The sequence below is a fragment of the Hetaerina americana genome, unplaced genomic scaffold (genome assembly GCF_022747635.1).
Source record: "Hetaerina americana unplaced genomic scaffold, ioHetAmer1.1.p SCAF_1, whole genome shotgun sequence".
Taxonomy (NCBI): Eukaryota; Metazoa; Arthropoda; class Insecta; order Odonata; family Calopterygidae; genus Hetaerina; species Hetaerina americana.
Window position 1 is genome coordinate 64,299,097 of NW_027286069.1, and position 27,691 is coordinate 64,326,787.

The 27,691-nt window shown below is 34.8% G+C and overlaps 2 protein-coding genes across 7 annotated transcripts in view; both read left to right on the plus strand.

The window, feature by feature from the left end:
* Positions 1–13,417, plus strand: part of LOC139692447 (alpha-1-inhibitor 3-like) — a 90,052-nt gene extending 76,635 nt beyond the window's left edge. For 3 of the 4 annotated variants that reach the window (XM_071590669.1, XM_071590652.1, XM_071590662.1), the window contains 4 exons: positions 38–197; positions 1,128–1,292; positions 10,742–10,948; positions 12,947–13,417. In XM_071590669.1, the coding sequence (XP_071446770.1) occupies positions 38–197; positions 1,128–1,292; positions 10,742–10,948; positions 12,947–13,101 (687 nt within the window). In that variant the 3' untranslated portion in view covers positions 13,102–13,417. The remainder of the gene's footprint in view (positions 1–37; positions 198–1,127; positions 1,293–10,741; positions 10,949–12,946) is intronic. The other variant, XM_071590676.1, reaches the window with a different exon arrangement.
* A 6,467-nt stretch (positions 13,418–19,884) lies between these two features.
* The window catches only part of LOC139692468 (uro-adherence factor A-like), a 53,644-nt gene continuing 45,837 nt past the window's right edge, over positions 19,885–27,691 (plus strand). For all 3 annotated transcript variants that reach the window (XM_071590687.1, XM_071590694.1, XM_071590702.1), the window contains exon 1: positions 19,885–21,394. In XM_071590687.1, the coding sequence (XP_071446788.1) occupies positions 20,152–21,394 (1,243 nt within the window). In that variant the 5' untranslated portion in view covers positions 19,885–20,151. The remainder of the gene's footprint in view (positions 21,395–27,691) is intronic.

Sequence of the window (27,691 nt, forward strand, 5' to 3'; positions counted from 1 at the left end):
AAATGATTTTCATTTACATCATTACATTTATTTTCAGGATTACATTTTCCCTTCAGAATGTGATCAAGAGAAACTGCCTAATCCTTTACCAATGCAAGTTGATAATGTTAAAAGTAAGGTAGAGGATGAAGTGGTAGATGAAGCACCAGCTCAGCTAAATGCTGATGGCGATCAAGCCACAACCACCATGGTGGAAGGTATAATTAATGATGAAAAACAATTTAATGCAACCATAACTGAATGAGATTTGTACAACAAAAGCATGTTACTATTTCTAACTGCATTCCATAACTCATAATGAGTATGTGTCAATTATTCTTGTGATATTGATCTGTCACAAACATTCTTGTAATAATTACATGTGTGTAATGATTCACACAAAATAAAATAACATACACAAAAAATAATTTGAAAAAATACCTATGGTTACATTTTATTTAGCAATCAAGAAAACATTTAATATGGTAGTTGACTTTGATGGGTCCCCAGTCACTTTTAATTGATCATACTACCACCAAGATTTTATCAGCCTAAGCATGATCTAAAGCTATATGGATGTAAGCCTGCATATGTGTAACTGCCAAAAGTAGATAAATCAACAAGAGCCAGTTTTATTCCTACAATTCCTACTTTTCTTATTTCCCAGTGACAAGATTTCATTGGTCTATTAAAATGTCTTATTAGTTTAGTAATTACACTGCACGATGCACTGGTATTGCAGAGAATGAATATTTCTAAATTGCATGGCTGGCATGAAAAGCAGTAATTTTTAAATGTTGTCTAAAAATTATATACATTGAAATCAATAAAGTGAATGGTATAAATATGCCAAAAATATATTAATTGAATTTTAAGATATTCATATTGGTGATAAATACTTTGTGATAAAAGTGTGTGCAATGAAGGCATAATGAAAGGCAAAGCTAAAGATTTCTAAAATTTGTTACTAAAAATGCTTGTTAGTACTTCATACCAACTAAAGACTATTAAAAAAATTAATTTTCTGCCATTGATTAAGGAATGTGAATGAGTAAGGGCATGCAATAAAGTTAATTTTAAAGCAAAAGTCACCTGGCTAAGAAAAGTTTGGAAAGTTTACCATAAATTATACGAATTCCATTTCTTAGGAAGCAAAGGGGTGCTAAAAGTTAACAGCGGTGATATCGCTGTGGGTCTGAATCCATCATTTGTAAATGTTGATCATGATTTGGAATTTCCTGATGGAATTGAAGGACCTTCCCCTATCTACACTTCTCCTCAAGCTGACAGTAGTAGGCACCATGAAGATAGAGGTACTAGGTTTAATTAATTAATGAGAGCATGCTACTTTCAATAGAAATTGTATTAAATGCAGACGTCAGGCAGAGCCACTTTTCTCATTTTTAGGCTCTTTTTTTCATGGTTTTAGCTGGTACTCCTGAACTACTAAGTGAAAAAGTAGTTTGCTTTCTCAGATAGAAAACTCTGCAGTACTGTATTTTCACATTCCATCTTTGACAGCATTGATTTTTTGCTTAAAATTTTTATTTGGAATATTTTACATGAAGGGAGAAGAAATTAGGGAGGCTAATTGAGTCTATACATGTGATATACCTTGATTGTCATTCATTTAAGTATGGTATGCTTCCTCAGTTAAAAAGCAGAAAATTCCATTTCTTTAGAATAGACAGAAAATATATGATTTTAATTCTGAACTTATGTCTTTTCCTTCATTGAGTCCATTCTTTGATGATTTTACTTTATTAGTAATTCAGAAATACTGAGAGAATTGGGTGCTGTGTTCACAGAGGTCCAAGGAATTGTTTATTTATTCAAAGTCTGTCAATAATATAATTACAGGAATAAATTTTACAATCATGAACATTCAAGCTTTAGGAGGAGGAAAACCCAAATAATTGGGAAATTAACCCAAGAACTCTGCTGTTGGCCCAGTGATTACACTCAAACAAGAATAATAACTTGTAGTATTATCACAGCTTTCAGCTCAGAAGGTTGGTTTGATGGGTGAGCATAAAGCTCACCAAGTACTAGGTCCAATGCCATGTAAAATTCACAGATCAGGGTAGGGAGGCCTATTCTTTTCCTTGTGCCATCTGTGTGCTTTGCCGGGAAAATCTGGTACATGAAAGCTCACACAGCTTGGTTGAAGCTGAGGGTGCCCAGAGGCATCACCCAGAATCAAACCCAGACCTTATGATCTGTAGCTTAGTGCTCTACCCCCTGAACTACAATTTGCAACATATATCTACCCAAAAATTCCATTTCTATTTCTTGATTACTTTGTTAATAGCCATTCTTCAATATGGTTATGACTCTGACATGAATCATTATATTTGAAAGAGTACATAGCCATATGGTAAGAACTGTTAGTTCTAAAGTTTCTTCTGTACCAAAGAAATGGCTCTAGGTTAGTCTTCTAACTGTATTGAAGTCTTACTAACTAATTGGTAATATTGACAGAACATAATGAGGGTATTTAATGAGCTGTGATTATGGACACCGTTGAAGTTTCATTATTCAAAGTGACATATGTACGGGTCACTTGTTCATTCAAAATGCAACAAGAAACAGAAGTACATAATTTAATTACGCTGGCTCCCATTCTAGCTCATTAAAAGTCAACTAGAAAATGGATATGTGACAGATACTCTAATTAAACATTATAAAAATTTAAGTCAACTGACAACATTAAATTAGGGGATTACTCCATTGGTATCATCTTATTTTCCATCCAGAGATGATTTTCACAAACTTTTATAAATACATATTATTTTTTCCAAGTTACAGCACAGGATTTTCCAATAATGGGTGTTGGCTAGGAAGTCAGCATTGTGTAGGAAATGAGAACCAATGAATAAACAACAATGACCTGCCCATATGCAGCTAATAAGGCCACTTCTACTTATATACCCTCCAAATTGACAAAGTACAGGGGAACCTTATGCATCTAGTGCTCGCTAGACTATATAGATACTCAATGTCCTTTGCCTTTAAAGGCACTGGCTGGTAGGAGTAAGATTGATGTACGATGTAAGATATTTGCATGCATGATTTATAGGAGAGAATGTTACCAGTTGAAAAAAAGTGAAAGGAGAGTGAAGTGTAATTGCCATAACATAATTAAATATATTTTTATTTAGTTATTAAGACATTTACACAAAGGCACTCTGAATCAATATTTTCCCTAAATTGGATGATTGGATCAACTGCGGCTTGCCAGTATGTCAGATACATGGTATTGTTTCATTGAGCCAATCTTGGGCCAAAAGCTCTTGGCCAATGAAAGCCAATAATTATTATTATTAGGTAATCTACCGGTTAAGGTAGGTTTTTGGATGGACAAAGCTCCTAAATAAATATTTTGTGGTCCTAGCAAAAACATCTACATCAGGTCCCTCTACATCTCTGAGTACCGTCTTCCTCCCTTTATCCCATCCAACATCCCTACCCTGTTCCTTCCCTTTCCTCGTTTGCCCAACATTCTCCCCTCTATCAGTCTTCCACATCCGACTGTCGGTCAATACCTCCTTCATCTACTTTTCCTGCCTCCATAGGATTTCTCCCAACAAACCCCTCTCTTTGCCCACCATACCAAGTACTTCCTCATTTGTTTTCTTCTCGGTCCATTTCACCTTCTCCATTCTTCTCCACACCCACATTTCAAAAGCCTCCAGTCTACGTCTATCCTCCTGCTTCAATGACCATGTTTCCGCGCCGTACATAGCTACGCTCCATTTCAAAGTTTTTACGAGTCTTTTCTTAACATCCTTGCTCAACGTCCCTCTCATCAACCCCCTCCTCCTTGTGAAAGCCTCTTTGCCTAGTGCAATTCTTCTCCTTACGTCCGTACTACTTTGACCGTGTTGGGCCAAAACACTACCGAGATACGTAAACTGTTCTACCTGCTCTAGTTTTTGCTCTCCTATTTTAATGTTAAGCTTAGCCTTTTTCTTTCTAGAAAATCGCATTACCTTTGTTTTATTAATATTGATTCTCATCCCATATCTGTAGCACTGAATTTCCAATTCACTCAGCATTGCTTGCAACCCCTTGGCTGACTGACAAACTAAAGCTTGGTCATCAGTAAACCTAACTGATTTTACAAATTCCCTACCCACTTTCATTCCTACTTCCAGTTCTTCCCATGCCTCTTTAATCATTTCCTCTACATACAGGTTGAACAGCAATGGTGATAATGGGCAACCCTGCCTTACACATCTTCCTAACACTACCCATCCGGACTCCCCGTTCCCCACTCGCACCTGAGCAGTCTGAGACATGTACAGGTTGTGGATTAGCCTCCTATCCCTCCAATCTATTCCTATTTTGTGCAATATACTCATTAGTTTTCCCCAATTCACTCTATCAAATGCTTTTTCGAAATCTACGAAACAGGCAAATACCTCCTGGTTATATTCTATATTCCTCTCGATTAATAATCTCATTGCTGCAATGGCATCACGCGTACCTCTCCCCTTCCTAAACCCAAACTGATCATCCCCTTAGTAATTATTTGCCCTACTCTCTATCCTTTTGTTTATGATCCTGAGAACAACTTTAGCTGCGTGGGATATCAAACTTATTGTCTTATAGTCCTCTCATGATGCAGCCTTTACCTTTTTCGGAATAGGAACTAAAACTGATCTCACAAAGTCTTCCGGCCAGATTCTTTCCTCATAAATACTACAAATCAGCCCATATAGCCTTTTCCTCCCACGATTTCCTAAACATTTCAATAGTTCCGCGGGAACGTTATCCACCCCCACGGCCTTATTTAGTTTCATCTCCCTTAATGCCCTTTCTATCTCATCGTCTAGTATGCCTGGACCTAAGCTATCTTCCTCTACGTCATATTCTTTTTCAATGTCTAACTTTGTTGGTCGAAGTTCTTTACTATACAGTTCTTCTATATACTCCTTCCATCTCTCTTGGATCTTTCCTGTGTCAACTATTACCTTACCCGCCTTATCTTTAACTGTTAGCATAGATCTCCCCTTCTTACTTCCCAACAAAGATTTAACTTTGCTGTACAGGGCACCGATTTCGCCCTTCCTCTGCAGACTTTCCATATCCTCGCGCTGCGTCTTCCACCATACTTCTTTTGTTTTATTTGTTGCCCGCCTCAATTTATTGTTTAATTCTTTATACTTCATTTTGCCTAACTCTGTGTTTACATTCTTCCATTTTCTTCTCTCATCCATCTTTGCAATCATCTCATCCGTCATCCACGGTTTCCTTGTCTTTTTTCCATTAACGGTTCCTTTAGTGCCTTTTGCGGCATTAAACAACCCTTTCTTGATATTTTCCCATTTTTCTTCGATAGTACTTAGCTCTTTACCATCCTCCATGATTTCCTCTACCGCCTGTTTGTATTCCTTCCTTTTCAAACCATTTAATGCTTCTACATTCCATTTTCTAACTTGCCGCCCCTGCCTTATCTTTTTGAAACGGACGCTACATTTCATAACAACTAAATTGTGGTCAGAGTCTGCATCCGCTCTTGGGAAGCTGTGGGAATTTATCACACTGTTCCTAAACCTGTGTCTAACCAGGATATAATCTAGCTGATACCTTTCTGAGTCACCTGGCATTTTCCATGTATACCTGCGTCTTTTGTGGTGTCTAAACCAAGTGTTGGTGATGACTAACCCCTGTCTCCTGCAGAACTCAACTGCTTTCTCCCCGCGGTCATTCCTCGTGCCTAAACCGTAGTCCCCGACCTCATCACCATCTCTTCCTTCGCCTACCGTCGCATTCCAATCCCCCATCACTATCAAATGTTTCCCTGCAGGAAGACATGCGATTATGTCCTCTAACTGATTGTATATCCTATCGACCTCTTCTTCCTTATGGTTGCTCGGTGGCATGTATACCTGAATAATAACCAAGTTTGTCGGTTCTGCTTTTATCTCTATTAGTAATAATCTATCTGTTACCTGCTCTATGTCAACTACGCTTCTTCCTACCTCTTCATTTAATACTATGACAACCCCTCGTTGGCTCTCGTCCCCACCACTGTATATTATTCTATACTTATCACTCCAGTAATCCCGGCCATCCTTCCATCTCACCTCGCATAGACCTAAAATATCGATATTTCCCCTTTCTATCTCTCGCTTAACATTCTCCAATTTCCCTGTCCTCATCATTGTCCTAACATTCCACGTCCCTATTCTAAGTAATTTGGTCTTCTTCTCCTGCGTCTTCTGTCCTGCTGCTGCTGGTTTTCTCTTGCAAGGGTTTCATGGGATGACGACCGCGGAAGCCTTGCCTCCCCCGCTGCCGGGCATGACACACGGCCGATTGGGCCAAGCCCCGTAGTTGCCAAGACTCAAAATCTCTGTTTTGTCCATCATTTAAATCTTGGGAATGATAATTGAGGTAGTTTCCCGTTGCCTTCCTCAATAGTGTTTTTAAAGTGACACCCTCACTTACTGGCCGTCCCACTGGGGTCAGACGCCATTGCAGCCGCCTCACTGAGGAACAGACGCTGCGTGGACTACCTTTCGTCTGGCTCCTAACCTTCGACCTATCTGGCATGGGTGACCCTACCAGGAGCAATTATTATTACTCCTGCCAGCACAGCTCTAGGGGTCATCGGAATGCACCAGCCCTTCCACCACATCAAGGTTGTAGTCCGGGGAGGGAACAGCCAATAATATGACACCAATTTAGTGCAGATAGGGTCTATGGGAGTTGAAAATGGTAGGCTACTGGGGTTGCCTGTAGCAAGTGTCATTACTTGAGGTAGATATTAGCACCATTTTTTTTTCTTTCCTTTTTTTTTGAAATCACTTGGATAAAATTAGGTAATTAGACATAAGAAAGCCTCAGATACCTTTAATTACGTTACTAATCCTCCTCCTCTTCCTACCTCAACCAACCCTTGTTTTCCTCCCTCCTCAAAAATATTTCACGGAAATGTTATTCTTTTTCTCAAATCTGAGTGTCCAGAGCTCAAAATGATGAATGCATTGCTTCCAATGCTTTTTCCAGGTCAATGGTTTCTTTTGAAAAATTTACAGCTGAGTGAATAAATGATAACATGTTGCTGCAGCAAGTCAAGCCTATGATGTATTCATAGTTGCACCAAGCAAAATATAAAATCACTGCCTTTTCAGGATTTTCCTTATTCTTGCATTGGCTAATTTTTATCAAAGCCTCAATATTTTGTGGCAGGCTAGCAGTTGACTCCAGTACAGCATTGTCTCTCTGCACCCATCTTGTCCATCTGCCTCACAAATACATATTAACTTCTTCTGATGAATTGGGCCAAAGAAATACTATATTTTGCCTGCATAACTTCGAAAAAATGTAAATACTTGGATTATGCTTATCATTTTTTTTCAAGCAAAGCTACCTTTGAAGAGTATGATGTGCAATATTATGATTCTATTTGTTGGAGAAATGGAGTGCCCTAACAGTATTCTTGTGTTTTCTATTTCTCTCCTTGCCTTAAACTCCTCAAGAATAAAGTTCCATTCATTAGTGGCTACACAATTTTTTTCAATTGTAAGTTCATCTCATTTCCCTAAAACAATTTATTCTAATGAGGTTTAGGTTAGCAAAAGGAATTCATCCTCACTTTCATCCCAAGCTCTATTAACCCTAAGGTATGCATTCTTCGTCTTCTTCAATATGGCCTTCCAATCCATGACTGTTAATAAGATTCATCGTCAATTTACCAAATACATCAATATATACTACAACTCTTCTCTTATGTACATACCGACTACTACAAAAAGGCAAAGAAAATATCGGAGGTCAGTGCTCACAAGAGCTCTGCCAGACATCTGAAGACCCATATAAAATAATCAAATTCATCGATAAATATGAACTCACTATGAAATTCTGTAAAAAATTTCCATTTGGCAAAAGACTGATTTTTTAAATTTAGACAGGCACAATAATACTTTGTATAAATTTCACAATCTAGATATGAACATGACTTCTGTTTCAACATCGTCGTTGAAGTCTTCAGATGATTTTGCAGAATTTTGTTCCCTGCTGGTCTTGAAAATGTAGTATTACCATCAGATTACCTTAATTTTGTGTAGGAAGACAACCTGTCAAAAATGATCCATAATATGCCTGCACAATGGTATATTTTGTCTACTGGTGAAAATTATTTTTTTAATGGGCATGAGCCTTATTCTGTTCCCTTCTTCTGTTATGCCCAAGAAAGATATCATTTACTGAGAAAGTGTGTGAGTACTTTGAATTTTGGGTTGAGATAGTTTCTTCTAATTTTTTTCTGTGGTCACAGTGGTGATGAGTTTAGTGGTCACTTTTTACTTCAGTCAGATTTTTTAAGTAATCGTCTTGCCATTAAGGCTGCCAAATGCCAACGTTTTGGTAGCCACCTTCATTGTGGTCATTGACCCAGGGGCAATAAAACTTAAATTAGAGGAATTACAATATGAGATCATACTAGAGTAAAAATTTATGGGAGTATGAATACATTTTTTGGCATTTGATGGTGAAATCGAGTTCTCCTCTGAAAATGCACAAAGAGAATTTGAATATTAATACTTTTGACAGAAGTTTCAGTGATAATTGGACTTCAAATATCATTAAAGAAGGCCAATGTCAGAAACACACATTAAGTGTTGATGGGAGAGTATGGACAAACCAATAAAGTTAGCAGATCAAAATACCTAGATGAAATAAACCAAATCAATGGCCTAGAAAAGGAAGAATATAAAACAAGAGAGTAATTAAAATAGAATTTCACCCAAATAACTAAGGATTCCTTAAGTAAGTCTTTCAAGTAAATATAAAATTAGGCACTATAATAAAGTGAGCCAAAAAGTTTCCACACTATGGAAAGTGTGTCTCCAGTTAAATCAGGAGAAATGGATGAGATAGAGAAGAAGGGAAGAAAGATGCCGGGCAAAAATTTGGGACCACTTGAAAGAGAGAAAGGCAAGTTTATGCAAGAAAGGCAGGTTGATACAGGCAGACTGAAGACCTGTTCAAGAAAAAAGAAAGTGAAAAGATATTAATTGCCAACAGAAAAAGGAGAGTTAGGTTATTCAGCCACAAAAACTGGATAGACAATGGTAGAGTCACAAAACTAAGCCCGGGTCCAAGCAAGCTCCTAGGAACCCAATGCACACTAACATGAATGTTTTGAGCTGCAATGTTGTTCTTACTGGAGGAAGAGAGGCAATCATTGAGATGCTAAAACAGTCACTGAAGGAAACACTGGAAGGAGGCATGCTTGGGAAGTGGTAAAGAGGCTTATACAGAAGAAGAGTTGCAGGAGGTGCAGTGATTGTTTATGCAGATGCTGAGGAGTGTGGTGCCTAGGGACAGAGTTTGCAATTCAGTTGATAAGTTATACATTGGCAGGTGCATGAAGAGAGTACAGTGGAATGGAAGAGAATCTGTGAGTTCTGAAGGAAGGGCAGGAGTGGTAAAGATGGGACATATTTTACATTTGGGTCAATTACAAGGTGTCCATTTGGATTGGTGTGTAGTGGAGGATTTAGATAAAAGTTTATTGGAATCCAATATGCCAGATAGATTGGCAGGTTGTAGAAAAGAGACATTTAGGTAATAGGTTAGCCATAGTTTTGTGGTTAGACAAAAAATGGGGAACCTGTTCTTCATGTCTGATAGCCTTATGTAACAAGGAAAATATTCATTAAAAAGTGAACATCACAGTAGTATACCATTATAGAGGTTATAGTTAGTTTAAAAAACTCTGTCACTTTTATAACATCTCCTGTGTACACACAGTGTAATAAATGATTAATTACATTTTTAACTTCCTCATCACCACTTCATCATAAATAATTTTATCATTTCACTTAAACCCTAGTTTTTTCAATTTTTATTAGAATAATGATATTTATTACAACCATCAATAAGTTCTGTCTTGAAATAGCTTCTTTGGTTTTTTTAGTGATTGCTCTCAAAATAATCACTAAATCAATAAATCAAAACTCACTTAAAACTATTCTCTAAAAATTGCTATTGTTAACATTATTTTTAACAAATGGCCTAATTAAAAATCAGTCTGAAAATAATGAACTCATATCCGTAGTTTATAAAATATTTGCAACAGAAACTTAGGAAAATGGTTGATCTATTTCAGTGCAAGCTGACTTTGGTGAAGAAATTAAATATCTTCTCCTTTCATCTGAAAAGTGAAACCATTTTCATTTAGAAAGAAATACCATTAAATATGACTGCACCCACCTATTTTTTAATTTATATGTCTACTCCCTTGATTCCTTTTGTATTTTTCAATTAAACATATTGGCAGTGAAATGGAAATTTTGTGTATTTCAATGTTATATATTGCATGGTCATGAATATAGTGTTATTGTAAAACTGAGTGGGTCCCCAAGCTTAATCTAATTTTATGTTTTTCATTTATACAATATTGTGAACTTACGCACCTTATCACCTATTGCAGCTGTATTATTATTAAAGATGAAGAAAAAAATGTGTATAACAAAATGATTAGGGAGTTCAATAGTTTCAGCCTCAACTTTGTGGAAGTTCATTTTAATAAATGAAAAAGAAACACTTTGTTCCAATCCACCAATTTATGATAATAAAATAAATTGGTGGATTGGAACAAAATGATTAGGGAGTTTTATTTTATAATTTAGAAATATTTGCCAAACTGTTATTTTATTCATTCTAGGTAACTGAAGTCCAGCAGCTGAAAGCTTATTTTTACTTTCTTCATGTACAATATTACCAATCATTTCAAATATTTTTACAGATGATTGTCCTCTCTGCATGGATTCTATGCCTGATAACTTTGCAAAAATGTACTGTGACTCCAGAAATGCATATAAAATTGCTGTGAGGAAGTTTCTAAATGCCAAAGTTCTCATGACTCTAGCACCTAGAAGAAGACCAAGAAAGTTAAACAAGCAAATAACTTTTACTCTTAAAAAAACCTGCTCATGTTTACCTCTTCACAAAGGTTTGTAAAATAGTTCACCATATGTATGATACTATATTAGTTTTAGTGATCTTTGGATGTTGTTGCATATCTGACATCAAAGATAACCATGCAAAATACCTAAGGAGAATATAAAGAAACCATACAAATCAAAATGCCAAAACTTCTTTCTATACATACGATATTGGTGCTGTTCTGATAAAATTTCGTCTATTTTCTTGATTTTTGTTTTAAAATAGTAATGCATAAACTAAGAATGCATCCTTATAAAATATTCTGCATCACATATTTTTAATTATTTTGGATTTGACTTTAAATTCACTTATTTTAGTAAATTCTGACAATTGCATACTGTAATTTTTTTAATATTCGACTATATTAATGTATTATAATAATTCACAGTGGAGTGCAATGACTTTTAACCAGTAAAAAATATGCATGGCACATTCCCTGAATATATTGGGTTGTGATGGAATATTTTACTCATTGTTATGACACTACCTATTTTAGTAAAACTACAAAGCTATTGACGTGATAATGATTTAACATTAGAAATGAGATTTACATGTGATACATGCTACAAGATGCTCATTTTACTGTAGATAGCTTCTGAATTAGTGGTCAGGTTTTGGGTGGTCATGAGTAAATATTGTATATTTCCATGGACTGTCTCCAGTGTTAAGTCTGGTTTGTCCTATACATTTGTTCTTTTGTCCTTCGTATTTTCTATCAGTCTTTTACTATGCCCCAAATGCCCATTTCTTGATAGAATAGTGACTATAGCCTTCTTCCAGACTTATTCCAACATTCCTCCTTCTAATGGGACTTCATTTTTGTACTACCTCCCGATTAATCTACTTCCTCTGTACTCCTGCCTTCTTGAAATTTCCCAATGAATAAAACTTCATCATTTGTCTCCTACTCCATCCAACTTATACTTTACATTCTAAAGACCTTTAACCCATTTGGTATCTTTAAATCTACTGTATGTTTGCTGTATCCCTCATCAACTTACTTTGAAATATAATGAATACTCATTTAACATTTGCATTCCCAAAAATTGCCATAGTGAATTAATGAAAATTAAACCTTGCTATTTTCCTAAATGTGATGCCTCCCATATTGTGATTTGTTTATAGATGTGCAAAAATAAGTGTAAACGTGTTTCAAGGAAAGAAATGTGCTAAAAAGGAAAGCACAGTACCTTAGTACAGCTAACCACTATTTGGTATGTAACAATAATTCACAGGCATACCTGGAATTTAATATTTGCATTAATTAATGACTGGATGTTAATGAAGGGATTTACTGTGCATCAATTTGGTGTACATTCACACTATCTAATCAATATGTATAGGTTATGTAGGGATTCAAAATATTATCTTTAGGTTATAAACTCTGATCAAGTTCATTTTCATTGAATGTATAAAATTACTATGGACATTATATTTACAAATTGATTTGTACTTAAATGGTTGCATTATTTTGTCTATTCCATTGCATCTTTTCATTCATGTGAAATTTATCTATCTACTCATTGGCCTGGAGAATTCTAAGTAAACTGCTCTGAAAGTTCTCATACTTTTAGTTTCTGACCATGAGTTTCTCTAAGTCACAAGTGAGAACTGAGTCACCCAGGTGATTGGGAATTGCTGGAGATAGCTCAAACGGGCAAGGTCTAGCAAGCAAGAAATATTCCACCAGAGTTATCCCCCTGAACTAATGTTCATAAAATGGGTGAAGGGGTAAATGGCATGTGCAAATACATTGTGCCAAACATATTGCAAAAAATTGATTTGATGTTAGGTTAATTTTTACACTAATTCAATAGACAGAAAATTGAATTGAATGAGTGAAATTGAAACTATTTTCGACCATGAATATAGGATTATGAACCATCCTTGAAACAGAAGTCCAATGTGTATCATCTCAGTTAACTAAGTATCTGAGAAACCATTCCTAGTGTAATTTTTAAAGAGGGAGCATTGAAATAATTTACAATTTTGTATTGTTTTTCAGCTGGAGGGCAAGTTATAGTGTTAAATGTAATGGAAGATAATTTCAACAACAGCAAGCCTCACATCAAACTTGGAAGTTCTACATTAGTGATTATGATTTCTCCAAGTCCTGGTCAACCATCTGTAGTTAGATCTGCAAGAAGTTCATGTAAATAAATTGGATTCACAGTTTGAACACAACATCAACAGTTTGAACAATTTTTCACTGTTTTTGTGGGCATTCTATTGAGAATTTCTGACTGAAATGAATACTAATGAGCTTAGGAAAAGTGTATTTTATTGAGTCAAAAGTGGCAGGTAAATATTTATGACATTTTTCATAAAACAAAAAATCAATGCTTTTATACATGTCATGGGTAAAATATTTTTCCACTTGATTTATTTTTAAGAAGCTTACTATTTATTTGCTACCTATATCACTGGGATCATGTCAACTTAAGTTTCTCAATAAAAACATAAAATTATGGCATTATTATTGTTTATCAATTGACTAGGAAGGAGTGTCAGCAGGCTGTAGAGAAAACCATGGAGGACAGTAAAAAACTGAGTACTATCGAATAAATATGGGAGAGTATCAAGAAAGGGATATCGGAAGCCGCAAAAGACACTAAAGGAACCGTTAATGGAAAAAAGACAAGGAAACCGTGGATGACGGATGAGATGATTGCAAAGATGGATGAGAGAAGAAAATGGAAGAATGTAAACACAGAGTTAGGCAAAATGAAGTATAAAGAATTAAACAATAAATTGAGGTGGGCAACAAATAAAACAAAAGAAGTATGGTGGAAGACGCAGTGCGAGGATATGGAAAGTCTGCAGAGGAAGGGCGAAATCGGTGCGCTGTACAGCAAAGTTAAATCTTTGTTGGGAAGTAAGAAGGGGAGATCTATGCTAACAGTTAAAGATAAGGCGGGTAAGGTAATAGTTGACACAGGAAAGATCCAAGAGAGATGGAAGGAGTATATAGAAGAACTGTATAGTAAAGAACTTCGACCAACAAAGTTAGACATTGAAAAAGAATATGACGTAGAGGAAGATAGCTTAGGTCCAGGCATACTAGACGATGAGATAGAAAGGGCATTAAGGGAGATGAAACTAAATAAGGCTGTGGGGGTGGATAACATTCCTGCGGAACTGCTAAAAGCTTTAGGAAAATGTGGGAGAAAGAGGCTATATGGGCTAATTCGTAATATCTATGAGGAAGGAATCCAGCCAGAAGACTTTGAGATCAGTGTTAGTTCCTATTCTGAAAAAGGTGAAGGCTACATCATGTGAGGACTATAGGACTATAAGTTTGATATCCCACACAGCCGAAGTTGATCTCAGGATCATCAACAAAAGGATAGAGAGTAGGGCAAATGATTACTTAGGGGATGATCAGTTTGGGTTTAGGAAGGGGAGAGGTACTCGTGATGCCATTGCAGTAATGAGATCACTAATCGAGAGGAATATAGAATACAATCAGGAAGTATTTGCCTGTTTTGTAGATTTCAAAAAAGCATTTGATAGAGTGAATTGGGGAAAACTAATGAGTATATTGCACAAAATAGGAATAGATTGGAGGGATAGGAGGCTAATCCACAACCTGTACATGTCTTAGACTGCTCAGGTGCGAGTGGGGAACGGGGAGTCCGGTTGGGCAGTGTTAGGAAGAGATGTAAGGCAGGGTTGCCCATTATCACTGCTGCTGTTCAACCTGTATGTGGAGAAAATGATTAACCAAGCTTTAGTCTGTCAGTCAGCCAAGGGATTGCAAGCATTGCTAGGTGAATTGGTTATTCAGTGCGACAGATATGGGATGAGAATTAATATTGATAAAACAAAGGTTATGCGATTTTCTAGAAAGAAAAAGGCTAAGCTAAACATTAAAATAAGAGGGCAAAAACTAGAGCAGGTAGAACAGTTTACTTATAAGTAAACTGTTCTACCTGCTCTAGTTTTTGCCCTCCTATCTCGGAGGTATTTTGGACCAACACGGTCACAGTATTAAGGATGTAAGGAGAAGAATTGCACTAGGTAAAGAGGCTTTCACAAGGAAGAGGGAGTTGACGACAGGGACGTTGAGTAAAGGCAGGAACAGGTTAGGGATGTTGGATGGGATGAAGGGAGGAAGGAAGTACTCAGAGATGTAGAGGGGCCTGATGTAGACTAGATTGCTGAGTTGTGTTTTGTTAAGAGTTACAAAATATTTATTTGGTAGTTTTTTCCATTCAAAAACCTACCTAACTGGTAGATTACCTAATAATAATATTATATATATATATATATGTATATATATATATGTGTGTGTGTGTGTGTACATATATTATATATACACACACACATTTAGTAAGCATGAGGGCACAATCATTCCCTGAGGATTTTCTTACACAATTCTGATGTGAACTTCTAAATAACTTTTACTAAGAGTTCTATGACTAAAGAATGAATTGTTGCATCCATTTCTTTGGCATCACTCTCCCAAATGTCAAAATCTGGCTCTGCCTCTACCGGTCAAGTACCTATGATTACACCAAGATTACATTGGGACTAAAATGCTTCAAAATTCCACAAGGTATTTACGATAGATGTATAAAAGGAGAGAGTTCAGATGATTTCAACATTCTCTTCCATATATTTTCCATCTAACAGAAATTGGATTGAAATGAAACCATGAAACTAGATGAAATTCCACAAAAGTTCTCACACAATATATTACAATATTACCTCACTTCATTTGTGGAACCCAAACTGCTAAAGAGCCAGTCATATATATTGTTACAAACATGTTCATGAAATTTGTTTTTTAGCAAAACTCAATGAAAATGAATATTCAACAGGTTAGGGCGTAAATTCCCATTGTTTTGGGGAAATTCATGTTACTACAAAAACCTAGATGGTATAGGAGACATTTTCAGGCTGTGTAGAATTGAGCCTTGAGCTTGATACTGGAAACAAGAGTTTTACAAATGTTTGTTATTAATGCACAGCCATTGTTTCCATGCTGAGCTGAACACCCTCATGATGACACTCGGCATCAAAACCATTAACATAAAACCATTCGGTGGAATTGTTTCTTTTATCAAGTTCAAGTTGGTACTACTGGTATACAGCAGAGATAATGCTGAGGTCACAGCTTCAATAATATCAATAATACCCTCTTCCTCATAATAGGGTCCCCCCTTTTTTGCCCAAATTTGGGCATAGTAACTATATTCGTGCCAAAAATGTACAGTGGCTATACTAGTGCTAAAAAAATAAAAATACTACCTTGATCAAAAAGTTCCCGGAATAACCACCGTGTGGCGCTCCCATCGTTCCGATTTGAGTTCTGTTTTTTTGTTAAATTGGTACATCTGTTGTTGATATTCCCTTTAAATCTTAGTGTCATAACTTGACATTTGCAAAAGTTACGTAGCCAAGAGTACATCTATCTCTGTGTGTGTTGGCGATTTTTTACAATTTCAGAAATGGATTTAAATTTGCAACAACGAACTTGTATTAAATTTTGCGTAAAAAACGGATTTAGTGGCGCACGGACGTTGGAAATGTTGGAAAAGTGTTTCGGCAACGATTCTCTAAAAAAAACGGTCGTTTACCAGTGGCACGAGCGGTTCAGAAGTGGTCGTGAGTCAATCGAAGATGATGAACGCAGTGGCAGACCATCGACATCGAAAGTCGGTGAAAAAATTGATAAAGTAAAAGAAATGTTGGTCAATAACCGCAAATTAACCATCAGAGAAATAGCGGAGGACTTGAACATTGCCTATGGATCCGCCCAAGACATTGTGGTTAATGATTTGGGTTTCCGTCGTGTAGCAGCAAAGTTGGTGCCGAAAGACCTCAATTTCATGCAAAAAAGAGACCGTGTTGACGTCGCAAAAGACATGATTTGCGAGGCTGAATCCGATCCCACATTCATCAAAAGGATCATTACTGGAGACGAGACGTGGGTTTATGAGTACGACACGAATCCAGACATCAGGCAAGTGAATGGCGTTCACCAAATGAGCCGAGACCAAAAAAACCACGTCGTTTTCAGTCAAAAAAGAAGGCAATGCTGACGGTTTTCATGGATTACAACGGTGTAGTGCATCATGAATTTTTGCCAGAAGGCCAGACAGTAAACAAAGAGTATTATTTGGGCGTTGTGAGACGTTTGCGTGAAGCAATTCGCCGAAAGAGACCAGAAATGTGGGCAGAAAACTCGTGGATTTTGCACCATGATAACGCACCGTCGCACAGTGCTATCATTATTCGTAATTTTTTGACGAAAAATGCAACAAATACCATCCAACAGCCACCGGATTCACCTGATTTGGCTCCCTGTGACTTCTTTCTGTTCAATCGAGTTAAAAAACCATTACGGGGAACGCGTTTTAGCAGCCGAGAGGAAGTAATGGAAAAATCGCAGGAAGCACTGATGGACATACCGAAAACCGAATATAAAAAATGTTTCGAGGATTGGATCAAGCGCTGGCATAAGTGTGTTGCAGTCGATGGGGATTACTTTGAAGGGGACAATATAGATTTAGATGAATAAACTTGTATTTTTAATTTTCTGAATAAATTCCGGGAAATTTTTGATCAAGGTAGTATTATTAATTATTTCTTTCCCCATATGCCATAATAAATCATTTATTTTCATCACTTAGTGGGGCTGATTTGCATACAAAATAATGAATGAAATTGGATTATTATAGTTTATGGCCAAGATAGATTGGTAAGCCTCCCTTTAAAGAGCCAAACAAGGCAGCTATGTTATTCATCAACTACTCATTCTCCAATATAATTCAGTAGATTATATTTTGAATTAATTTTACACTGTATTAGTTACCATACAAGTTTCCCCAGCTGTTACTTTCAACAAAGTTGTTGCTTAAGTCAAATGGTAAAGTATATCAAAATTAATATTTTATTTGAGTAATTTATTCAATTCTGAAAGTATTGCACTTAAAAGAAAATAGCAGTGGTTGCATTTTTTCTTTTTAAATTGAACGACTGGTCTCTTCAGAATATTATATTCAAGGAATGTAGCAGGATTCAAACTTTTTCCAAAGTTTCAGAAATTTGAAAGGGGGGGGGTTGTTCAAACACATCATGAAGTATCCAATGGATATACAGAGTAAGTCCATCAATATATATTCAAATATATGTAGTGCATACACAGTCATTTACAGCAAGACCATTGTGGACATGACTTTGAAATACCAATTTAATAATATGGTAATATCCTAAAAAATGTTTGCATTACTCTAATGAACATATATCCTGAAAGACATTCTGCAGCCATTCAGTTGTAAAAACAATGCATCTACATTGTATGTCAACGTATATATGTAATTATGAAATTACAATGGGATATTATTACAACTTCTGCTGTGGGATATATTTGACGAAATACGCTACTTATTATTCATTGCATGATTTCCATTAATAGCCTTCCCAGGAGCAAATGGACCCGGAGCTACTACAGAAAATTCTCTATCATTATAGTCTGATTTAGACAATGCGTGACTCAATTGTTTCCAGTTCTGTATCGCATGATTAAGTGCTCTGAATCCCATGGTACATAACTGTATATTGTCATGTTACATCTGATAATGCCATTGATACAAAGAGGCACTTTGGCTTATCCATTTGATAGAAGATCCGATAGGATCGGCAACCGAATGTTCAGTGAGAAATTAACAAATGCCAAAATGCTGTGGCTAAGGCACCATTGACCTTATGCTGTAAAATACATTAACGGTGGTCAAGAAAATTGTTGGCTCCAAAACTAACGAGTGTCTGCCGAAGAACAGGGCAGATCGGAAAGCTGAGAGGGGACTACGGAACCCCCATGGTCAGAAAAATGCTATAAGAGGGTCGGCTCCCAATATCAGGCGCTGTCTATTCGTATTAGACTTGATAATCATATGTTGAGATGCATCATTAAATACACAATCATTCAATGATGGTCGACAAAAAAAATCTTTCCATCATCTACATACAAAAATGTCCCGTGTCTACCAGTTTCACTAAGACCGAGCATCTTTATGCCCCACCATAAAATCACCACACCTCTGATTCGATATCCCCAATCACTTGGGAATACTAGGTTTACATACACAAAAACAACAATGTCATTAAACACTCCTGAGTCATCGTGAAGAAATCTGTTACCAGATTGACAAAATAAATCATGATTGAGCATAATTAACACCAGATCTCAAATATCATATTAGAAACAATGCCTATATCGTTCCATCATTCTTCCGAAAGGATAACGCAAGTGATTCTCGCGGACTAATTAGTTACAGAGTCCAAATGCTCCTGCCCTTCCTAAGTAAGTTGCTCACTTCGAGAGCAAATATAACTAGTACAAGAAATTTTTCGCTTAAAAACACTTAATATTCCCATATCATAGTAATCTACCCCATACTACTCTCCTGAAGACAAAACAATCCCTAGAATTTATAAAGAGTACAGCAAGAAAACTTTAGTCTCAGGGATGAAGTCATATATTGCTTGCCCTCATTTGATAAAAAATTATCTTACAACTCAACAAAATTCATGTAATGTTATCCTCACATCACTGTGTTTTACTTCATTCGACCGATAAAACCTACAATGCTACTCAAAACCATATTCTGACAGTTTAACCTAATAACGATTGTCGCACCACCATAACTATCTCCCCAAGGGTGCTGAGACCAATCTCAACGCCAGTCAATAAATCGGCTGTTCAACTATCGATATTTGAATCGATTAGAATAATTTTTTAGCTTAATAATGCGAAAAAAAAGTTTTCTACCGCAAAAACGGCACATAAAATGTATTTTAATATCTAAAACAATGGAAGAACAAATTAGGGAAAGGGAAAGTTAGGATACAGTTATAAAACCGCGAAGTGAGGTGCGATTTTGCGATAGCTATCGTTTTAGTGCGTCGGTCGAAATATTTCGTGAGGCATCTGTCTTTCGAGATCTGTTATTTTTGCAGTGAAAATAATTTGTAGTTTCTCGTAAATTTTCCGTAATACAGGCCTCTTAAAATGGAAGCCTGAGAAGAAGTTTAGCATAATCAATATGCTATTTTGTAATGTGCTCTGAAGTCAAGCCTATTTGTGAGTTTCGGTTTTGATATTTGCGACAGAATTATTTGTTAGTACACAATGTAACTAGCTGTTTCGTATTTATGTGGAGTGCAGCTAACTGCTCTATCGTCAATTGAACGGCGTCAAAAATGACTACCGATGAAAAAGAAGCAACTATAAGTGAGAACGGGTGTTTGAAAGAAAAAAACGAACATCTTTTTGAGAATAAGTTGGATTTCAAAAATTCATCAACTCTCAAAACATTTGATTCTAAAGTGGAAAACAAGAGTTCCACTGAGATTTTGACGGAATTATTTAGCGTTTTTAATGCTGAGCCACCTGTTATTGAAGAAGGAAGTGGTGATGGGGAGAAACCTGTCAAAAGCTGTAGGAAGAACTCAGTCAATCACCGATCAAGTGAAAGTGCCGAAGAAGATTCAGCTGGCGATCGGGTTAAAGAGAAGAAAGGTGAGAAGAAGAAAAAGGAAAAGAAAAAGAAACACAAGCATAAGAGCTCTAAACATAGACATAGTTCTAAAAAAGAAAGCGAGTCCTCTGGGTTAAATCGTCTTCATCGGAGCCGGGAGAAGGACAAAGATGATATAGCAACGTACTCCAAAATTAAAGAAAAAATATTAAAAGCCAGTGCGTCGAATTCAAAATCAGCAACTGATCACTCGCCAGCTTCTATGAATGATAAAACTAATTTTATAACAGAGAATAAGGGCGCAGTTAAAGTCTCAACCAGTTCTGATAACAGTGTGGGTAAAATTGTTCCTGACTTGAGTTCAAATATCTCTACCGAGGAAACTTGTAAAAATGAATATATTGATCTCGCCAGTGTATGTTTACCGGAGCCTATACGAATTGTTGATGGCCCAATGGCGGACACTAAAAAAGGAGATACTCAGGGGCTTTCTAGTGAAGTCCTGATCGATGCACACAATGAGGAAATCCCAGGTACAATTGAGATAGATATAATACCCCTACCTGAAGATTGTGCTAGTCAAGAACATGGCTCCTCTGACATATTAAGGTCAAGTGATATTCCTAAGATCTCTGTTAAAAACGTGAATAATTGTGATTGTGAGGCATCAACCCGAACTGTAGAGTTTATCTCAAAAGGCGCCAAAGTTGATACTAATGTGGAAGCTTGCAGAGTAAATGAGTCGCTTTCTATGGATAGGACAGAAGCATTGCGCGTGCATAACAATGCGAAATGTGACTGTGCAGGTTTTCAAAAGCCTGGAAAATGCAGTGATAAATCAGAACTTGCAGATAGCCCTGTGTGTGATGTGCTGGACGTTCTCGCAAGTGATAAAGTGGAACCAGCCGGGAGCGATAGAGCCGAAACTTCAGGAAAAAATGTGAAACCATCTTCAGCAGTTGCAGGTAAATTGTCTGAGCTGTTTGTGAAAAGCTGGAGAGTATTGACAATTAAGCAAAGACATAGAACCTAGAAGTCATAAACAGAAAATGTAAAGCCATATTGAAATTGTTTTGAATGAACTTTAATTATTTTACCCTGGGTGAAGGTTGGTGTACAGTTGTGTTCAGTCCTTCCATTAAATTTCCCGGTGGAGGCCAGATTAAATGCTGTTATTTTCAGTGAAGCGTTCAGAAAAATAAAGTTTTTATAGCATTGATTATATCTATTATATTCATCCCAACGATATATCTTTTCCAAACGAATTCACGGCGTTAGAATTCCAATAGAACTCCAGTGCATTGTTATTATCAAGTTATTTGCATTTGAGAAAAATAAAATCAGAGAAATCGTAAATGACAATTTCTTACCAGTTGTGAAAGTATCAGTGAAGGTAAACAGCTTTTTTTGGCACATATGCACCAGGGCTGATTCATAAAGTCAAAGAAATTATAGCAACTTTTTACACAATATTTTTAAAACTAAAACCTTAGAGCACTTTTTAAAACCCAATTTTAAAAAGTGCTCTAATGTTTATGAATAAATAATAAAAGCTAAGTATTTCTAAGAAAGCAGACCTGAAAAAGTGGAACTTTGTATTAGCATATTTTGTAAGAATTAGGGTTTTTTCAACAAATATGAAAACTTTATTTTCCTTTGTTCTAATGGCTATGTCTGTACTTTGCACGTTTGTTCATATATTCTCTTAGTTTTAAATTTGGACTAAGAATAATGGTAGAGATATATGAGTGAAGAAGTTATTGGTAAACTTAAGGAATTGAATCGTTCCAGGGAAAACTATTTCCAATTTGGTATGTTAAGATATTTTTTGGGCCTTTAACAGTATTTCCACGTATAAGCGTATTACAGTCATTTAGGTTTTCCTGACCTTAAAGTATGATGCAGAAAACTATGTTTATGCTGATTCATTTTGCTATTGGTAAAGAGACATTTCACAATGGACTTGAATGCTGCTTGATTTCAGCGTTATGTAACCCTGATGGGATAATAACTTATTTATTTATTTACTCCAAAAAACATCATACCACATTCATAGAACACAAAAAATAATAGTAATTAAAACTCATAGATAACTAATAACAGCAATACATTAAAAATTCAGTTCTCCTAATTGTAGTAGTAAAGGTAGTAGGAGTACTAAAGGAGACAGAGGTCTGAAAAAATTGGGAGGGAGAAAGAGCATGTTGAATGGGTGGCGTGAGATATTTAAAGACCTTAGATATTCTACTTCAAATACTATAGTTGCACACATGAACAAATAAATAAATATATATATATATATATATATATATATATATATATATATATATATATATATATATATATATATATATATATATATATATATATATATATATATATATATATATATATATATATATATATATATATATATATATATATATATATATATATATATATATATATATATATATATATATATATATATATATATATATATATATATATATATATATATATATATATATATATATATATATATATATATATATATATATATATATATATATATATATATATATATATATATATATATATATATATATATATATATATATATATATATATATATATATATATATATATATATATATATATATATATATATATATATATATATATATATATATATATATATATATATATATATATATATATATATATATATATATATATATATATATATATATATATATATATATATATATATATATATATATATATATATATATATATATATATATATATATATATATATATATATATATATATATATATATATATATATATATATATATATATATATATATATATATATATATATATATATATATATATATATATATATATATATATATATATATATATATATATATATATATATATATATATATATATATATATATATATATATATATATATATATATATATATATATATATATATATATATATATATATATATATATATATATATATATATATATATATATATATATATATATATATATATATATATATATATATATATATATATATATATATGCATGCTAGGGTCGGTGTAGTCCAGTGGGTAGAGCGTTGGCACGCTGTATAGGGCTTAGTACTGGGTGATCTCTACCATCACCTACTAAACTGACCTTCGGGTTGATTACTGTGTTTTATATGCATCCTATTAATCTTAAGGAAACTTAATAAATGTTGTCCCATCAAAAGTTTGTGTCATTTCAAATCATTGACATAGACTAGCTTAGCTTTGTTCTGCAAAATCAAAGGTGGTAATGATTTGCTCCAAAGAACTTTATTTGGTCGCTAGATAGTTCTCCTATCTGTTTTAGTTAGTGGGTAGTGTATATACCATATCCCCTTCACTTTGCTCCTTTAATTGCACGATTTTGAACCCAGTTAACTAATGAAATGTAATGAAATAATTGACTTTGTAATTCCACACACTTTATTTTAAATTTTGTATTATTTATTTTAAAGTGTGTGGAATTACAAAGTCAATTATTTCATTACATTTCAATATGTTATGCAAATTCCACAAAGTTACGCCTGAGACAACAAATTCAGTTAACTAATTTTTTGCTATGCAACACTCAACGTTTTTCTGGTGAGAGGAGAGATTAAAAATAGTTTGGAAATGTGCATAAGTAAAACTAATCATTCAAAAGACCTCAGATTGTCGAGGAAGAAATTATCCATGTTGCAGATTTTCACAATGTACTTTGCACTTGCTCAAAACTTGTACTCATCCAGGAATATGTATCATTGCTTGGATTTTTTTGGAAGCTAATATTCCTTTTGTAACATCTAATAGAAATGTTTGTCCGAGCTTTTAGTGCTACATTAAATATAATTGTCGAATGCCCTGAATTTCCTTTTTGTCTTGGCTTTTATGATTACTTGTCTAATGCTGGTAATACCAAGAAAGATTTTTCAGCAAATTTTTTAAATTAGATACTCTTAAGTGAAAAAATACTGACATTTCATGCTTTGTCTTGATATTATAATGCTTTTGTATCTAGCAAGTGTCTATGCCATATCCCCAAATATATTTTGCTTTATCAGTCAGCAAATGATGAGCTCTACTGATTGAATTGTATTAAAAAACATCAAACAAGATGCATAGTCACATTTTCATCTCCCAGCATTACAAATACAGTAGTCATTGTCTCAGGTCATCAATCCTGAATGGTTTGTTGCAGTTTTCCACACAGTTCTTCTCATAGCTAACCTCATCGTAATCTACATATTTCTTCGCTATGGCATCTTCATCGCTTGTTTTGTGTATCTCATTGAGTTTTTTACATTCTTTCATCCCTCAATGACTGTCTTCTTGAAACCATGTTCCCCTAAAACAGATGCTCATATATTTTTACTTTCTTAAACAACTTCCACTTTTAATTAAAACAGTTAAACCACAGTTAAAACTGCTGGTTACACCTGAAAATTTTGGCCTGATACTTGTTTCTGTTTTCATAGAGTTCTCTTATTCTTTTCAATGCTGTTGTTTCAAATTTTGCTTTTATTGTTCGTGCAGTTCCTCATGCTGACATTTAGTTCACGCATTTCTCTTAACTACTCAACATGATGAAAGATGAATTTTATTTTGAAGTTAAAATTGTTCCCTTGGTCCAGGCATAAAACTCCTTGTATTTGTATTTTTGTTGTAGGTTAAGTGCTTCTTGTAAAATGAGATATTGAATAGTATATGCATATTGAACATTGAAGAATGGGCAAAATAGACTGTGTACACTTAAGAGGAATTCTCACCCCTGCTTTTCCTGGTGCAATGTGAAATGCTCTTGTCTCCCAAATTACTGATAAATAAGATGTATGATAAATAAAACAGTTTCTGGTATCGCAGGTGGAAAATTTTCATATTGAACTTGAAATTAAACCTCTTGGCTTTTCCACATAGAAAATCTATGTGGAAAAGCCACGTGGTTTAATTTCAAGTTCAATAGATGTATGATCTTGAAATTTACTGGTTATAAGGATTAAGTCTTCAACAATTCCATTCTATTTGTCTATTATTCTCTGTCAAAAATTACCTGGTGGGGAACTCATCAAATAGGAAAGACTTCCTTGTAGTGTAATGTCAAATTTTCGAGGTACTTCAAGCTAATCATTGTACTGGAATGAATGCAAGTTTACAAAAGAAAGATGGAATGGAAAGGCCTGTCATCATTTTTTTGTGATCTCATTTTAAAAGTAGCATGATATCTTGTAAGTCACATTGTCCTATTTGAGTACTGGTCCCACATTGTTGGAGTATTTTTATTCTTATATTTTTCCTTCATTTACATTTAATAAGATCATTTAATATTTGCATGCATTAGTGCGTTAAAGCTTTGCTTTTTGCCCCAACCCAATTTTTTTCAAATATTATGGGTTTAATCATGGAACAAAACCACTGTCTTGTTATTTTTGTTTAAGCACATTATCTCCATTAGTGTACCCCTTATAATTATGCAATTTTCCAGTGGTTCATGAAATTGATGCTAACAAGGTCACTCACATGCTCAATTTGTCTCATTCTCACATTGATATTTTTTCTGTGAGAGATAGTGACTGATTACAGAAAATAAATACTTGGTTATTCCTCACATATTTTTTTATTAAACACGACCCGGGTTTCAGCTTACAAAGTCATCTTCAGGTGCTGATGATGACAGGTCCTGATGTACCTGACCTGTCCTGATAATTTCAAGATGTACCTGACCTGAATATATGTGGAATAACCAAGTATTTATTTTCTGAAATGAATCACTTCCGCAAAGTGATTCCTTAAACCATTCTATTCATTAGTGACTGATTTATTAGTGTTTTTTAATTAAACATACTTTCATTTTTGTAGCCCATTTAATCATCACCTCATTAATGTTATGGAAACCAATCAGGTAGAAAAAGTCAGATATTGTTCATTTTCTTCAAATATTCAGGTGAATGCTATCATTATTTTGAGAATTTGATATTCAAATCAGGAAAATGTTAATGGTAATTAGAAATTTCTGGTTCAAAAAATATTCCTTTTTGTTGTTAGATCAATGTGTGTTTGCCATGGTTCTGTGAGCGTGCAGGACCTTTAAAAACTGAAATTATAGTAGGGCCAACTTGAATGATTATAATGACATGTATAATAATTAGAGATGATCCACTTAAAAATACATCCAGTCAGCTTCCATGCTCTCAAGAGAAAAATTTGACAGAATGTTAATCGTGAACATGTTGTCAAAAAACCAGGAAGTCTAGAAAATGAGTGGCTACCCTAAATTTCTTAAGGTGTCCCTTGGAAATATATGAGAATATTAATTTATTTTAAACGATTGCTGTTAGTCCAGCATTAATTTACATAGTTTTCTCATTTTCTATATTGCTCGTAATTGTAGCAACCAAGTAAGTATAGAATTCATCTGTGGATGCACTTTATGATTCATAGATAATTTTTAATTGTGCATTCTTCAGACCCTGAAAAATAACCACCCAGCGTATTAAAAAACATTGCCAGCCCCAGTGGTGGAAGGGTAACATCCTCACCTGCATGCTTGAGATTGTCAGTTTTATTCCCTCCTGGGTGGATTTTCCACCATCAAAGGTTTGATTATTGGTAATTGTCCTTGTTATTATTTACTGGTGAAAATCCAGAGTAAAAGGAGATTTTCAGATTAGTGCTAAATAAGTACAATTTACATGACCAAAATGCACATTGCTGACAATGGTTATATTATGAAAATTGTACTTCGTAGGTAAGTACTTCGAGGAATGCAGCTTATCTTCTGTGAAATAATCAATGAAATCATTGAGGATTAATTGGAAATGACAAAAACAGCTATTTCAGAAAATAGACCTCTTTCTTCTTCGAATCACTTTCCCTGTTCATATACAGGATGCGGCAGCATAACTTCCTCTTTTTCAAATGCAAAATACTTTCAAAAAAGGAAGTTAGGTTTCCGCACTCTGTACAATGCATTCTGTTTAAATTTAACAATGTGTGGACAAACAATTTTCATTGTTCCCAGGGATGCATCTGGGCACCCTCAACTTCAACCAAATTGTGTGATTTTTCGGATACCAGGTCTTCAGGAAGCCATTGGTAGTACAGGGAAAGGAGCTAGCCACCCTACCCTGTTGTACATGCCATTGGGCTTCATATTAGGCGAACTCTACCCTTGCCTATCAAACTAACCTTTGCGTTGATAACTATGATTGGTGGTG